The sequence below is a fragment of the Pyrus communis genome, chromosome 1, assembly GCF_963583255.1.
Source record: "Pyrus communis chromosome 1, drPyrComm1.1, whole genome shotgun sequence".
Classification (NCBI taxonomy): domain Eukaryota; kingdom Viridiplantae; phylum Streptophyta; class Magnoliopsida; order Rosales; family Rosaceae; genus Pyrus; species Pyrus communis.
The window spans coordinates 37,808,081-37,823,397 of record NC_084803.1 but is presented as its reverse complement, the minus strand read 5'-3'; the positions used below and the strand labels follow the sequence as shown (position 1 = coordinate 37,823,397).

At 36.8% G+C, this 15,317-nt stretch overlaps 1 protein-coding gene across 1 annotated transcript; it reads right to left on the bottom strand.

Annotated features, from left to right (window-relative positions):
- Positions 1-9,411: 9,411 nt before the first annotated feature.
- Positions 9,412-11,121, bottom strand: LOC137715657 (RING-H2 finger protein ATL38-like). The gene has a single exon (XM_068454997.1). It carries the CDS (start codon positions 10,884-10,886, stop codon positions 9,618-9,620), a length of 1,269 nt encoding a protein of 422 aa, XP_068311098.1. The 5' UTR covers positions 10,887-11,121; the 3' UTR covers positions 9,412-9,617.
- Between the last annotated feature and the right edge of the window lie 4,196 nt (positions 11,122-15,317).

The following is a 15,317-nucleotide window of genomic DNA, read 5'->3' as shown; positions in this document are numbered from 1 at the left end:
ATATTTTTGTCTTCTGACACAACAAAAAAGTTGAGGATAGTAATGTAATTTCACAAAACAAAATTTTTACAGAGGATTTTATCATCTCTAATTTAAAAAAAAATAAAAAAATCTCTCTCCATCTCATCTCATTCCCACATTTTTTTCTCACTCTCTTTCTTTCTCTTTTAATTTCAAAAACGAAAACATAAATTTTGACACGCACTTTGTGAGTGAACATGTACTAGTTTATTTTTAAAGTAATCTCTTATTTGTAGAATTAGTTTTAAAACGATATTATGTTTTCTTCCTCATAACTCCCGTACAAAATCTTTTTTCTTTGTTGTTTTTGCTCCGGGCGTGGTCGTTTTCTTAATTTCTTGTTCCACCTATTTTTTCCTCATACCGCTTAATTCACAAATCTTCTTCTTTCCTCTTCCATAGATTGCATGCTCCATATTATGTTATCGTTCCTATGATGTATATTTCATCATATCTTTTTTCAAAATACTTCTGTTTTTTTACCTAGTTGTTATGAAGGGAAACATTTGGATCCATATTTACGTTATCATTGGAAATAATATTAATTTTTAGATTGTTCATTGTTGTTCCTCTAGTGGAGGCTAGTTGGGAAGTGCAGATACACTGTTGTATCATTCCGTCCTCATGTTTCTGTTTGAACTTTGATTATATAGATTTTTCTTTTTTTATATGTAAAATCATTAAATGCACTTTCTTTGTTTATTTTGTCTATCTAGCTCTGTGTGTGTGTAACCTCTATATTTTTTTTATTCTACATGTATTATAGACTACCCGTATATTATCTACCTACGTATAACCAACGTTCTAAAAATTGGCCTAGGTGGTCACCTAGGCACTAGGTGTCGTTGTGCTGATGCAACTAGGTCCAAAATGTTAGGTAAAATCGAGGAGCTGTTAGGCGCTCGTCCAAGCGCACCTTGGCGGCTATGTAGGCAACGGTCTACGCGGATGAAAGGGTTTTGGGGAAGAAAGTCCAAATAGAACCCAAAATTGCAAAAACTCTCTTGCCGCTTTGACTCCCCCCTCTCTGCACCTCGACTTTCTCTATCTCTCACCGTCGTGACTCCTTCTTTCTTTGCACTCGATCGAACTGTTTGCAAAAACTCTTTCCTTGCCGCCTACTAGGCCCCGCCTAGGTGCCCAATTAGCTATATGATTAATTATGCATTTTTCTTTATTGTTTGCAGAATGCGATTTTTCATAAAAAAAAAAAAAAAAAAAATGATTACAAGTTTGATGTCTTGCTAATTGTGCACTTTAATTTTCGGAAATTTTGTTAGTCTTGTTGTTTGTGGTAGTGCATAGAAAGTGTTCGATGTTAGTCTATCTATCTTAGTGAAAAATGAAATTTACATCATCTTTACTCTATTCCACGAGATTAAACCATCTACGTTTTAGGAAAATATACAAAGCAAACCTATATCCAATAAGAATCCATGTAATTGAAATTTAAACAACTTAGGAAAATCAAATTTACATGAAAATTATACTCTTTCACTACGCCTATTACCTAACATGGAGGAAAATGTAACACGTCAAAATGAAATTACATACTCCTTGGGACGACATTAAACTACCTAACATGGAGGAAAGTTCATAAAATAAATCCATATAAGCATTCATGTGGTATATATTTAAGCAACCTACCCTTGTAGAAAAAAATTAACATGACAATTATTCTTCACTTTACTCATTATAGGGATAACTTTAAACTACATAACATGGTGGAAAAATTGTACAAATCAAACCAATATACACACAAGCATTTATGCATTGAAAAATATTAACTCTACTGGGTATGATAGGTAGTATACACGAACATGATATCTTTCTCTTCCCACTTACATCGTTTATGCATTTAAAGTTCACGTTAATTTGTTTTAAAATCATGGAAAATTTAAAACAAAATGAATCAGATAGAATTTATGGATGAGTTAAAAAAATTCAATGGCATTTAATGTAATTTGTTCTAAAATTATGAACACTTTAACTGCATTGAAAACAAGCTTACTTAGGGCAAGTTTGGGACTTTGGTACTTTTAGAAAGCAGCTTATTAAATAAATCTTAAATATAAATGCTTTGGTAAAAAAAAAATAATAAAAATAAAAAATAAAAAAAAAACAACTTTTTTCAAAGCATAGTGTTATGTGCTCATTTAATTAAATTTTCATTTAGCAAGTATACCTTCTTCACATATTTTACAAAATTAATATTTTTTTCTCCTACATTATTCTCCTTGACAATTATTATATAATATTAAATACTATATTATTTTTAGTCAATTAACATATTTACAGTAATTTATATAAAAGTTTACTAAACACTTAGAAACTGTTTTTCTTTTTTTTTTCTTTTTTCTTTTTTTTTTGTTTAAAGCACTTTTTATTTACCATAGCATAATAGAACACTCAACAACTTTATTTTACAGTTGTTTATCCTCACAGCACAGTGGAAGCATCTTTTTTTTAAAAGCACAATAATACCAAACTAGCCCTTACATTTTTTTTATCAACAAACTAGCCCTTACCTACATATGGTTGTATAATACTATTGAATTTCATTCAAAACAGGCCTATAAAACGGACCCATATTACTTTTGGATATACCTAATTAATCATATTGAAATGCAAGTGGTCATCTATTATAGTGGTGGAGAAGAGTGTTGCTCTTATACCACGGCGTGGGTTCGAAACCTATCATTTTCCTAATCTAACAAAAAAATAAATAAAAAGAATCATATTGAAATGTTCAAATTTGAAATGGCAAGGTATATTACGCTAGAGTAGGTAATTGACTTGTCCAAAGTCCAATTAGACATTTCATCGTGCTTAGTCCACCATGAAGAAAAAAATGGACAACATTTCCACATGGAAAAGTATATTTCCTCGTGCTTAGATATTAGGTGAAACTTCTATCAAAATTGTATATTTCAACCAAATAACTTTATTGACAACTCACACGTTTTTAACCCATTGGATTAAGATTTAACGTATCAGTTATAACAATCTCTAATGGATTAAAGATTCAAGACTTGGATATTGAATCTAGAAACATGAGGTCATCAAAAAAAAAAAAAAAAAAAAATGTTTGTGTGTGTATATATATATATATATAGGAATAGGATTAAGAGACAAATATTTTTACAAATACTTTTAAACGTAACCCCTCAATAATTTATTAGTTTTAAGTTTATACCTTAAATATATTAGTTAATTTAGTTAAACTACCGTTGAATGTTTTCAAATCTAGTCGTTGAATATGAATCATTTATTGCAATTGAAGCTATCTCTAATGGATCAGGTCATAGGCCATAGGCCATGTTTTAGCTTGAATTAAGACAAAACCCAACTCCAATGGAAGTATGGGCAACAAAAAAAAAAAAAAAAAAAAAAAAAAAAAAAAAAAAAGAGACCCACCAAGCCAAGTTTAAGCCCTTTGGCCATTGGGATGGGCATTGTTAGCCAGCCAACCAACCCATTTGTTAGGCCCAATTTGTCAACACCCAACATCTACATGATGTCAACTGACGTCATGTAGCTGTTGGATTTTTTTTGTCTTTTCAGGACGAAATTTAAAAAAGAATTTTAAATTCTAATTTTTTTCCTATAAATACCTAAGTCATTTCCACACAATTTCTCACATTCTTTTTACCCTTCCATACTATCTTACCTCATTTTATTTCAATTCTTCACATTTTTTGTGAAATCCCATTCCTAGAATTTCATTAATTAATTGTGTATTTCATTGTTCAAATTTATGTTTCGTTTACGCGATTTTTAATTTTATTTTAAATTTGTTAATTTAATAATTTTAGGTATGTAATTACAAAGTTTGAAATTAAGTAAGAGTTGAAAAAAAAAAAAACCGATTGGATGCTGCCAGATGGCGACGGGAGTAGGGGGAATAAGAGTTGTGGGAGTGAGGGGGAAAATGAGATTTGCGGGAGAGAAGAAAGGGGGAGTAGCCCAATCAGAAAAGGGAGTAGGGAGGGAAAGGAGAGAAGTGAAGGAACACATGACCCGGACTTCTTCCTCTTGACCTATTTCTTTCAACCCAACTCGGTTTGGCTGACGTCCATTTCCGACGCCCTTATGGCATTTTCCAAGTAAATGAAAGCTCCCCACCACTACCAAATCATTTCCCTGCCACTTTCCCATCAATCTTCATCCAAACCCGATGTGTTTAGCCATGATTTTGCGGAGAAAACCACTAGCAGGTTCGACTGGTGATCGGCTTTGAACCACCCTTGTGAAACAATTTCCTTAGATCTCCACCACCATTAGACTCTCCTTAAACCCAGGAACAAAGCCCAAATAGGTTTGGGGGGCGACGGAGCACCGAAGATGATGGATCGAAGCACACCTTTTTTTGGGTTTCTGGCAGGTTCGAGACTAATTGGAGCTTTTCCTGGTCAAATGGGGCTTGGCCACAAGTATGAAACTTACTCTACTCATTGAGATCTTCATTTTGGTGAAATTTGGTAATTTTTAGAGTAGGTGAAATTTTCCGACGAGTTAGGGTCTGCAGTGGCGCGTGGGCCGAAACCCACTTGCCATTTCTAGACTAAATTGGATACCCTGATTCTATATGTGATGTTCGATTGACGAAATCTCATTGTATGACTATAGTTTTGATAGAGACCACCACTTGGTCATTATATTAATTGACAATCCGACTGTTGGATCAACACGGAACTTTAATACGTAATAGTACATAATATTTGAGGACATTAGGAACTTACGGATGGGAAATCTGACATAAGGATCTTCCCGAATTGGATTTCTAAGTTCGTAAAACTAAATGTTGATAGCAACCTAATTCTAGCAATTGACGGAGATTCAACCGTTGAATCGTTCTGAAATTTTAGAATATTGTTCTAGAAGATAAATGAGACCCTTAGGAAGTTACAGATCAGAAATCCATAGGCAGATGTTCTAGATTGACTTGTATAGGTTTGTGGACCCCATCGTTGACAAAGACTTGACCTTTGTCCAATTTGTTTCAAATTGATCTTAAATATTAAAATTAGTATTACTAGAGACTATGTAGGGCTTAGTGGGCCTATATTGGTTAGTGAGTTATCTCAGATTATATATACATCGGTTTACGTGTATGGGACGTCATTATTGGGATATATATATATATGTTTATTTATCTTCTTAATAATATGGATGATAAGTATGATAAATGTTATGACAATGTGATCCTAGAACCCTATTAGAAGTATTTTGTAGAACTTGTATGCTTGCGTGACATATTAGTTGGTGGCCATGAGACGTTGATGATATAGGCGACTACACTGCAACTTATAAGGGTTGAGGTATGGGTTGGTTGTATATGGAATTTTACTGCCCTATGTAGCAGTGGTACATAGATGGTCCTGCTTGGTATATCCGCGTTGGGGGACCATACGTATTTCAGGGGTGATCATGCTTGGTATATCCACGTTGGGTGATCACTGCCTACACGATGAGATTATGCTATGGTTCTACTTGGTATATCCGCGTTGGGGGACCATACGCATTCCAGGAGTGATCATGCTTGGTATATCCGCGTTGGGTGATCACTACCTAGAGCTATAGGATACAGTCTTGCTTGGTATATCCGCTTTGGGTGATCACTGCCTACGTTATTAGGCTATGCATATGGTTCTGCTTGGTATATCCGTGTTGGGGGACCATACGCATTCTAGGAGTGATCATGCTTGGTATATTCGCGTTAGGTGATCACTAACTAGAGTTAGGATGTGGTCCTACTTGGTATATCCGCGTTGGGTGATCACTACCCACACAATGAGGATTAGTTGTACTTGGTACATTCCAATAGGCGATTATATTTTGGGTTCCGTTGAGTGGTCTGGAATCCTTACTTTGTTCATTTCCATAAAGTTAGTTCGACCCTAGATTTGAGTGAGTAGGAATTGCTCACAGTAGTTGCCATGTTTATAAATTAGAATTATCATATTATTACGTGGAATCTAGGCAGGGAATTATGTAGAATTCCTTTATTAAATTTTGTGCATTGATATGTGATCTTGTTAACTGATTAACGTAATTCAATGTTAATATCATACCTCCTTGATTCATGGAATTGGTTACTTGAAGTGATTGTGGAATGATGTTGGATATGATTGTTATTAATATGATTAGATTAGTTGATCAATGTGACTAGAGGATACTATTGTGCTTTGTTGATTCTTTGATATATTACATGCTATGAATTGCGATTTTATGTTGAAACATAGTGATTTATATAATGGATGAAATAGAAACCTTGATTGTCATGTGGGTTCATTATGTAGCTTGAATCGAACAATTCATGCTTGTCAAATCCAAATGATTGATTGAGGAATGTTATGCCTTTCGGCTTGAACGGATTGTGATATATGTCAAATTGTAGCGAATGGTGAACTACGAATGGCTTGATCCCTCTTTAGGGTACGTAGGTAGTCTAACGAGGAGGTTAGATGCAGCCATAAATTATACAAAAAATTATTACGCATTTGGATCTTGAGTTGTGCTTTGCCCATATCCCGGAGGCGGGGTATGTTTGAGATACGAGTATTTGGAGACGTCTCGTGTCGATCCTGGACGTATGTTGGGATTAGGGCGTAACATTTTTTTTTTCTATAAATACCAAAGCTATTTAAAGAACAAACTTAATTCAATTGTTGAATTAATGCCTAAGTTGTCGTAGTTTTAATATGGTAATTTAATTCAATTAACCAATAAGTTAAAAATAATAGATTATTGAGGGGCTAAAACATAGCCCCTTTCGATTGGAGATGGTATATAAATATAGTCTGGCACTGTCCATTTGAAAATAATTTTTTGCACGGCTATAATTATGGACGGAACTATGTTTAGTCCTTTCGGTTGGAGATGGCCTGAGGAGCTGGCCCCCTAAAAATGGGCTAAGAAAGGGGCTACATCTGGCCAGCCTGATGCCCGTTTGGCCAAATAATAACTTGATGGACTCCATAGAATTATATCCTAGCCATCGGTTGGATATAAGTTTTTAGGCGAATCAGGTCATTTTTTTCTTTTGGAACTTTACCCCTTCCATTGGAGATAGCCTAATAGACCGAAAAAAAGTTACAGCTCTAAAAATTCCTAATTTCATCATTACAGATAAGTAAAGTCATTCATCAAGTTAGCCCTTAGTTGAGGTCTTGTATTTAATTTCGAGTATGGCTATGTCCACCTCATTATCCTATTTCTCCATCCACTTTAATATGAAAAATTTATGGCAAAGTTACTAATGCAAAATGACATCGTAGACCTAAATAAAATAAGGTTCTAAAAATCAAAAAGAGATAAAAGAGAATTCTTAACTTCACTAACTAGTACCCACCAGACCATCTTTTATGGCAAAGAGACCAAAAAAACACTAATGACACCAAGAAATATCCAATAGCCCGACTAAAACTGCAATCGTGCACCATTTTCCTCCTACCCACTATTCCGAACTCGAACTTTTCAGGTCAGTCTCCTTGATTTCGATGACGCAATCATAGGAGAGCAGTCGAAGGAAGGAGACTTTGTGAAGAAAAAGACGAGGCCTTGTCTCTATGCCATTGTTCTTGATAAGAACCAGTATGGATGAAAGAGAGAAGAGGAGAAGACCGATAGATAGAGAAAGCAGAGAGAGAATTTGAATCCATCATTGCTGGCCATTCGTAGTCCGGTGCAGAACTTAGGAGAGAGAGGGGTGTTTCCACTGAGTGAAGCTGCGACCCTACCCTTCTGAAGTTGTCGCGTCGGCTAAGTGGATACAAATGCTGGTTTATCTGAGTATTCCTTCATTTTTTTTGTTTTATTTTATTTGTTTCATGTTAAAGGAAAAAAAAAATACATCAATAAGGTTACTTTAGGAATCAGGGTGGGTGAGAAAAGAGGATTTTCATTTTTCAATTTTTAGTGGTGTGTGAGAATATATAAGGTGCTGTGAAGAAATATGACTGTTGGGTGACACTAGCAGCACTCTTACTTTTTCCTTATCTCCAAATTTAATTGTATTAAAAACAAAGAAAAACAGAAAAGGAAATAGGAACGAGTCATTAACATTTTATGAGCAAATGAATGTAATGAATTAAAATTGGTTGCTTTATACGCACCCCACAAACTACTGAAACAACCCAATATTTGATGGAAAATTTAGAAAAGTAACCAAAATTTGGATCTCATATAGAATTATAGCCACTCTTTAAAGTTTGTGACGACTATAACCAAAAAATGATTATTATAACAAAAAAAAATGACATGAAAGTAATTATATGCCCTAATCACTAAAAACGTCCTCATTTACTCTTAACCATAAAAAAAACTGCACCTGACATTAGAGTCCCCCTTGTCCCATATTCTGGGACATTCTATAAATAGAAACTCATAATTACCGCAATATCCCTGCCTTTTTTTTGTTTATTTATTCCTCGTCATAACTCTGTTTCGCGAACGCCTACTCGTTCCTTGGATTGAACTCTATCTGAAAATACTAAGTTTGATCCCGAAAGGTCCTATGGATTTTAAATGACCAATGACGAAAATTCAAACTTTGTAACTAGTTAACTAAAAATTTAAAATTAACAAAATTAAAATAAATCACAACAATAATATAAAATCCCGTGAATACATAATTCATAAATTACAATAGTGAAATCCAGAAACGGGATTTCACAACATGGAATTCATAAGGTTCTTTGATTTTCTCCTTGTGCTTTTCAAGTTAAAGTTAAAATCTAATGGTGCACCTCGTGGCTCTCCAAGCATGGTTGATTTTTGTGGTAATTTATGTGCCCACTTAGATCATTGTCTTGGATGCTTTGCAGTATCTTTTGGCATTGCTGCTACCTTGGAGACGGAACTTAAAGCTATTATTCATGTTGTTAATATGACTTTGGATCGAGGAGGTTGCATTTGCTTTGGATTGAGGGTGATTCTTGTTTGGCAATGCATTTCGTTTCTAATGGATCTTCTCAAGTGCCTTGGCGTTTATCGGTTGATTTGGCAAATTGTGGTACTTCTATCTCCCTTGCATATTTGATTTTCTCACATCTTTCGCAAAAAAAATCAGATGGTAGATTGTTTGGCAAACTATAGTGTTGATCATGTTGGGGTTCAATGGTGAGATTCTTGTTCGCCGTATGCTATTGCCGCTTTTCTACATAATCTTTTGGGACTTCCAATTTTCGTTTCTCTTAGGAGTTGTCTTAATTGATTTTTGTTTTGAATAATTTCTACTTCTGGTTAGGGTTTGGCTTCATGTCCCTTCTAACTTATTAAATTTTTGTTTTTTTTTCCTTCTTTAATAGATTCACAATAATATCTTCTTACATGATACAATGATAGAGTAAAAGTGACATTGTTTTCAATAAAACATAAGTTAGCAAGGGAAATGTAATCAATTTTTTGTCACAACAAATGGACGATTATATCCATTTTTTTTAAAAAAAATTGGTAGGTATCACATCATTTTCTTACACGTATTCTCTTTCAAACTTTTGAAATGAATAAAAACAAAGACAATGAACTCAATTTTAAAAGGATATGTACACAAAATTTCAATCTACTCAAACTACCTAAACGTATTCCTTTGTTTAAACTTGATCCCTTGGCCGTAAGGTATCAGCTGACCGTTCATCGCCGCCAATATGGTCCAACGGTGCTCTAATCAATTCCGATGGCCCAGCTGCCGACTGAGTTGCAACGTCGTTATCACCACTTTGGTTCCTAACAGACCCGTTTCTAGACACAAAAGGCGGCAACATTGAGAAAGCCCAACGGCCTGATCGCCCCGACCGGTTGGACCGCGAACTTGGGTCAAACCGCTCAAACAAACCGGGGCTTTTTCCACGCCCACTCTCACTACTTAAATCTTTTCTCACACTGCCGGCCCTTGGAAATGCCACGTTGTTACTCCTGCTACGAATCAAGGCTGAATTCACTAGTTGAGCACGTACCTCGTCCGGTAACCTTAGTGTAAACTTTTCGACGTTCTCACCTGGTTTAACCAGCGAGTGTCCGGTCGAATGTGATCGTGGAAATAATACTCTAGTAAATCGCATCCCGGTTGATCTCGACCGAGGCGGTCCAAAACCCGTTGACCTAGACCGAGGTGGGCCTCTTTGATTGTAGGCTTCACTTCCATTCACCAGATTGATAAACACTGGAGGTGCTGGAGATGGAGATTCCTCCTCTTTGATTTGATCTTCCACTATCCGAACTGACACTTGGCGGGGTGGCATATGCGACGGTAGCGAAGGTGGTGATGCTTCTGCTCTACACGGCGCAGTGTCAGATTGACCCGACTCGATATCCTCTTCATTCGGATCAACCCAAGTGTACGGCTCTTCTCCGGGTTTAGGAACCAGGTAAGCCCGGCAAACCGGGCAAGTCGAGTGAGAGAGCAGCCACGTGTCAATACAATCGGGGTGGAATACGTGATCGCACTTGGGGATCAAACGCAGCGTTTCATGGTCTTGAAACTCCTGTAAACATACGGCACATTCCAGAGCGCCCTGGCCGAGCTTGAGCGCCTTGACGTCGGAGTATATGAAGGCAGGGAAGGTTTCGATGACAGCGGGGTCAAGGCCACGCGCCATGAGGGAGCCGTTTCGAAGTGCGAGGTCCACGCGCCCCTGGAGGCGGGTCTGGGCGCACTGACGGGTGTAGACGGAGAGGAAGCCCAAGATGAAGAACGCAACTACGAGAACCACCATTACCACCGCCATCTTGAGGTTGAATTTCGGCGAGCTTGAGCCGTTGGTTTGCGGCTGAGGAGGCGATGCGGTTTGCGCAGTGATCGGCTGCGACAACAGGAGGAAGCTGAGCGTCCATAGCAAGACTGCATGAATGGTGTATTTCATGACTCGTGAATTATTAGGATTTGCTGCTCGAAAGAGAAGAAAAAATAGGAAGGTGAGAAAAAAAAGGCTTGGCGCTACTCCATGAGGTTTGTGAAGAGGAAAGGGAAAGTGGGAATGAAATGAAGGATTTGAATGAGTCGTGTGGACTTGTAAAGCAAGGAGTTTTGAAGGTTGACTAACGACGAGGGTGGAAGGCCACTAGGAAAGTAAAAAAATTATATGGAGGATTAGATAAGGATCTTATTTAGCCGGATTTTGGGTCAAATGAAATTGATTAGAGTAATGTACTTTTTTTTTTTATAACGTTTGCATTTTACACAGACCTTGTAATTTAAATATAGTGTAATAATTTTATCATTCATCAAATAATAATTATTTAGGATTTCTTTTCAATAAAAAGGATTATTTGTCGATTATTTGGTGTTTAATAAGATGATTAATGGTGATGTAGGGTTTTGGGATAGCAATGATTCCCATGTGTGTACGGTAGTTTGATTCTTTTTGTTGGCTGTACATGTTTATTGTGGACTTTAGGCTTGTAGGATGGTCAATGCGATGAAAACGAGAATCTATTAGCTAGTTAAGTCGGGTTGTATAGCTGGAGCTGGATATATGTGACTAATTTTCTCCTACACCTATAGTATATGATCTTCTAGAACATTTGACGTGTGTTGCAAAAAATATTGGGTTGTTTTCTCATTCGACCTTTAGGACAACAATAATGCCTTCATACGTCATATGTAATAATATAATACCTTTTTTTTTTTTTGGGTCTTCCAACTGCACCAGAGTAGCTGGCAGTATTGTAGGAACAGATATTTGAAGTGAAAAGTACCAACCATGTGGGATCACGAATTTTTTAGAATCAGAGTAAGACGGATTTTAATATCACTACTATAAAATTATTTATAACTGGTTGTTTAAAAATCGACAAAAAACATATATTACTGTTGGATATTAAGCAAAAACCAATAGAAAATGGATGCAGTGGCAGATATACTAAACGACAGAATTGCCAACGTCGAGAAATGAATTTTCCGACAGAAAATACTCTAAAACAGACAGAAATTGTGTCGGATATAACCAATAGAAAATACTAAAATCGACAGGACTTTGTCAGATATAACCGACAGAGAATTTATTAACAATGAATAAATAAAAGCATTCTTGTCAGATAAAACCGACAGAAAATATATTAAGAATATATAAAATATAAACAATCTGAATTATTTCTTTCCCTTTCAAGTTGAGCCAGAGAGTGAGAGGAGAGAGACAGTTGCTTCCTTCCTTCCCGCACAACGTGGTTATCAACTTACCATCTTCCTCTTGTTCCTTCTTCTCCAACGACCTTTTCCTTCCTCTTACGTATTCTCACCCACCTTTCCCCTTCCAACTCATTCTTCCACATTCTGTAAATATCCACCCACACACACACATAAAGAAGAGAAAGAAGAGAGAAAACAGAGAAGCAGTGGCCACCAACAGAGCCTCTCGTTTTTCTTCACTATCTTCTGCAATTTTGGGACGAGTGGTCCTCCTGAATTTGTTTGTACTATACTTGACTAATTCCGAAACTACTAAGCACCGGTCAATAGCATACCGTCAAGGACCCACAAGACTTTTCCTCCAACCAGGAGGCCAATCACAACACGACACATGTCAGTATCAGAGGCCAATCACAGCGTAACACGTGTCGGTATTAGAGGCCAATCACAACACGACACGTGTCAATGTCAGAACAAAACTAGAAACTTTCTTCTATAAAAGAGGATCATTCTCCCACAATAATCCCTAATGTCATTTGTACTCAACTATTCACTAGAACTCACTAAAAAAAAGCTTGAACCTATGTATTTGTGTAAACCCTTCACAACTAATGAGAACTCCTCTACTCTATGGACGTAGCCAATCTGGGTGAACCACGTACATCTTGTGTTATTTGCTTCCCTGTCTCTATTCATTTACATACTTATCCACACTAATGACCAGAGCAACCTAGCGAAGGTCACAAACTTGACACTTTCTGTTGTACCAAAGTCCTCGCCGATTTTGTGCATCAACAGAATTAAATATGCAATTTCAATGTCTGGATTAAATATGCAAAATGTCGAAATGGTCCTCCTGAACAGTTTGTCAATATCCGAAATGATATGGGGAACAGGCTAGTGACTCAAAATCAACCAAATTACCTTTAATACCAGGAGGTGAAACTGAGAGTACAAACAGAACTGACGCAGACTAAAATATCAAAGGGTCGGACAATTCAAAAAATAATGAATTATGCTGGACGACTAAACAATTCCGTTATTACCTCAAACCAAAAAGTAGTAAGGTCGAGTTTAAGAATGAGCTAACAAGGTTTCTTGATGATCAAAAAGTAACATCACAAATTATTAGAACTACTAAGGACCAAAAGTAATTTCCCAAAATGTTCTTCCGTCAAGTGCTACCACCTTAGCACTATCATCATGCGAGACAGTTCTAGATTCTTGACAAAAATAGACTTCGCAGGAATTCTAACAGGTGATATTCTAACAGATACTACCAAGAAATCAAAACTAGTTGGAATTTCCAATCTCAAAAGGATCTATACTAACGGTGGACGAATAATGATAGAATTATTCGATAAAATCTCCGGTGATACACGGTTATCAACACATTAACTTAGGCCATCAACTTGCCTCAAATCTACACCTTTCCTTCACAAGAAATATCTTTGCTTTAATTCTAAGGACATTAGCCAAAATGATTTTCTAAAATGTTGTCAAGACAACAAAACTGCCCGAAACTTAGGAAAAGCTAGCATATTTTCAGTATACGACAAGGTGGCAAGATTTGAACATCAGACACAAAAACTAAGAATACTTTCATCACGCGTGTGATGAACGCAATACTGCCCAACCTGGCTCTAATACCAAACTGACACACCCCGACCTGGAATATCCATTAGGACTTCGAATCGAGTTGTCATGGCCGACACCAGTAAGGTGACGAAGCCATAAACTGTGATAATGGGCAAACTATGAATAAATTTAAACATAAAAGTGCCTAAATACACGAGTGCGTGGTGAGCGGGTATGGGCTCATTCACATGTGATACAGAGCATAAATAAAGTACAATAAGGTAAAATAATAATTATATCGTCAAAAGAAGCCACCTGCACTGGGAAGTGCCACGATTTCTTGTCGATACGGAAACTTTGATACTAGAATCTGGATGGGTGCAAAAATAGAAAATGTGAGTGGGCGAAAACAAAGCTTTTCAAAACCATTTCTCTTCTCAAGGTCCTAACCCATCGCCATAACACCTGTGTAATTTCCTAGAAAATAGAATATGTATGTATGTCAAAACCATGCTTGGAATAGAAAAATCCACATATATGCCATGTCAAATATCTCAACATAAAATATGTAAGCCAGGTGTTATAATCAATGCAAATGATATGTCAGCTGGAGTCACCTAACATGACATGTATGTCTGAATCAATAGCTCAACAAGTATGCCTGCACACGAGTCGGAACCATCTAAAGTGGTCTGTACGACAGGACTAGGTGTAAATAAATACACTTAAGTACTGCGATCACGTGAAAACTGTGCGAATGATCGCGGTTCACCTACGAGTCGGAACCACCTATAGTGGTCTGTACGACAGGACTATACACCTAACTTGGATCCAAGGTGAGCATCTGGTGCGGGAGGTGAACATCACGTGAAGGACTATGCCCTAACCACGGGCGGGAGCATTAACACCGGGGTGCAAGTTTATGAGTTCTAAATACATCTAATATGGCATGAACGATTCATAGGCAACCTGTACGACAGTGTCGGAGTTGCCTATTATTGCAACCTGTACGACAATGTCGGAGTTGCCCATTATTGCAACCTGTACGATAGTGTCGGAGTTACCCCAAAACATGAATATAGTCATGCCATAACTCAATCATTTCAAATAACACTATAAACTCACCTGAACTTACTTGCGCGTCCCGCGTTCATCTTAGCACTTCCAAGCATTCACAACAATTATATGCAGGTAATATGCATATGGGTATGCCCTGAGGCAATCTAAAACTCAACCATATCATAGTATTTCCAAATACACACACACACACACACACACACACACACACACACACACACACACACACACACACACACATAATATGGCATAAAACGCATAACCTATAACGCCCCACTCCCAAACTATTTATTTGCGGGAATAATTATCGGTGATAAGCCCAACTAAACACTAGTTTAATAAACTATCAATACTTACTATTTTCCATTTCAATTTCACGATTTCTCACACATTGATTTATGACCAACACTTAACCATCAAATCATAAGGTGAAGTCTCACATATTGACGTCTCGTTAGACTGCCTACGTACCCTAAATAGCGATCAAGCCATTCGTAGTTCGCCTTTCAAA

Bases quoted from the DNA above. Each gene is read 5' to 3' on its own strand.
- LOC137715657 (XM_068454997.1), bottom strand. From the start codon at position 10,886: ATGAAATACACCATTCATGCAGTCTTGCTATGGACGCTCAGCTTCCTC.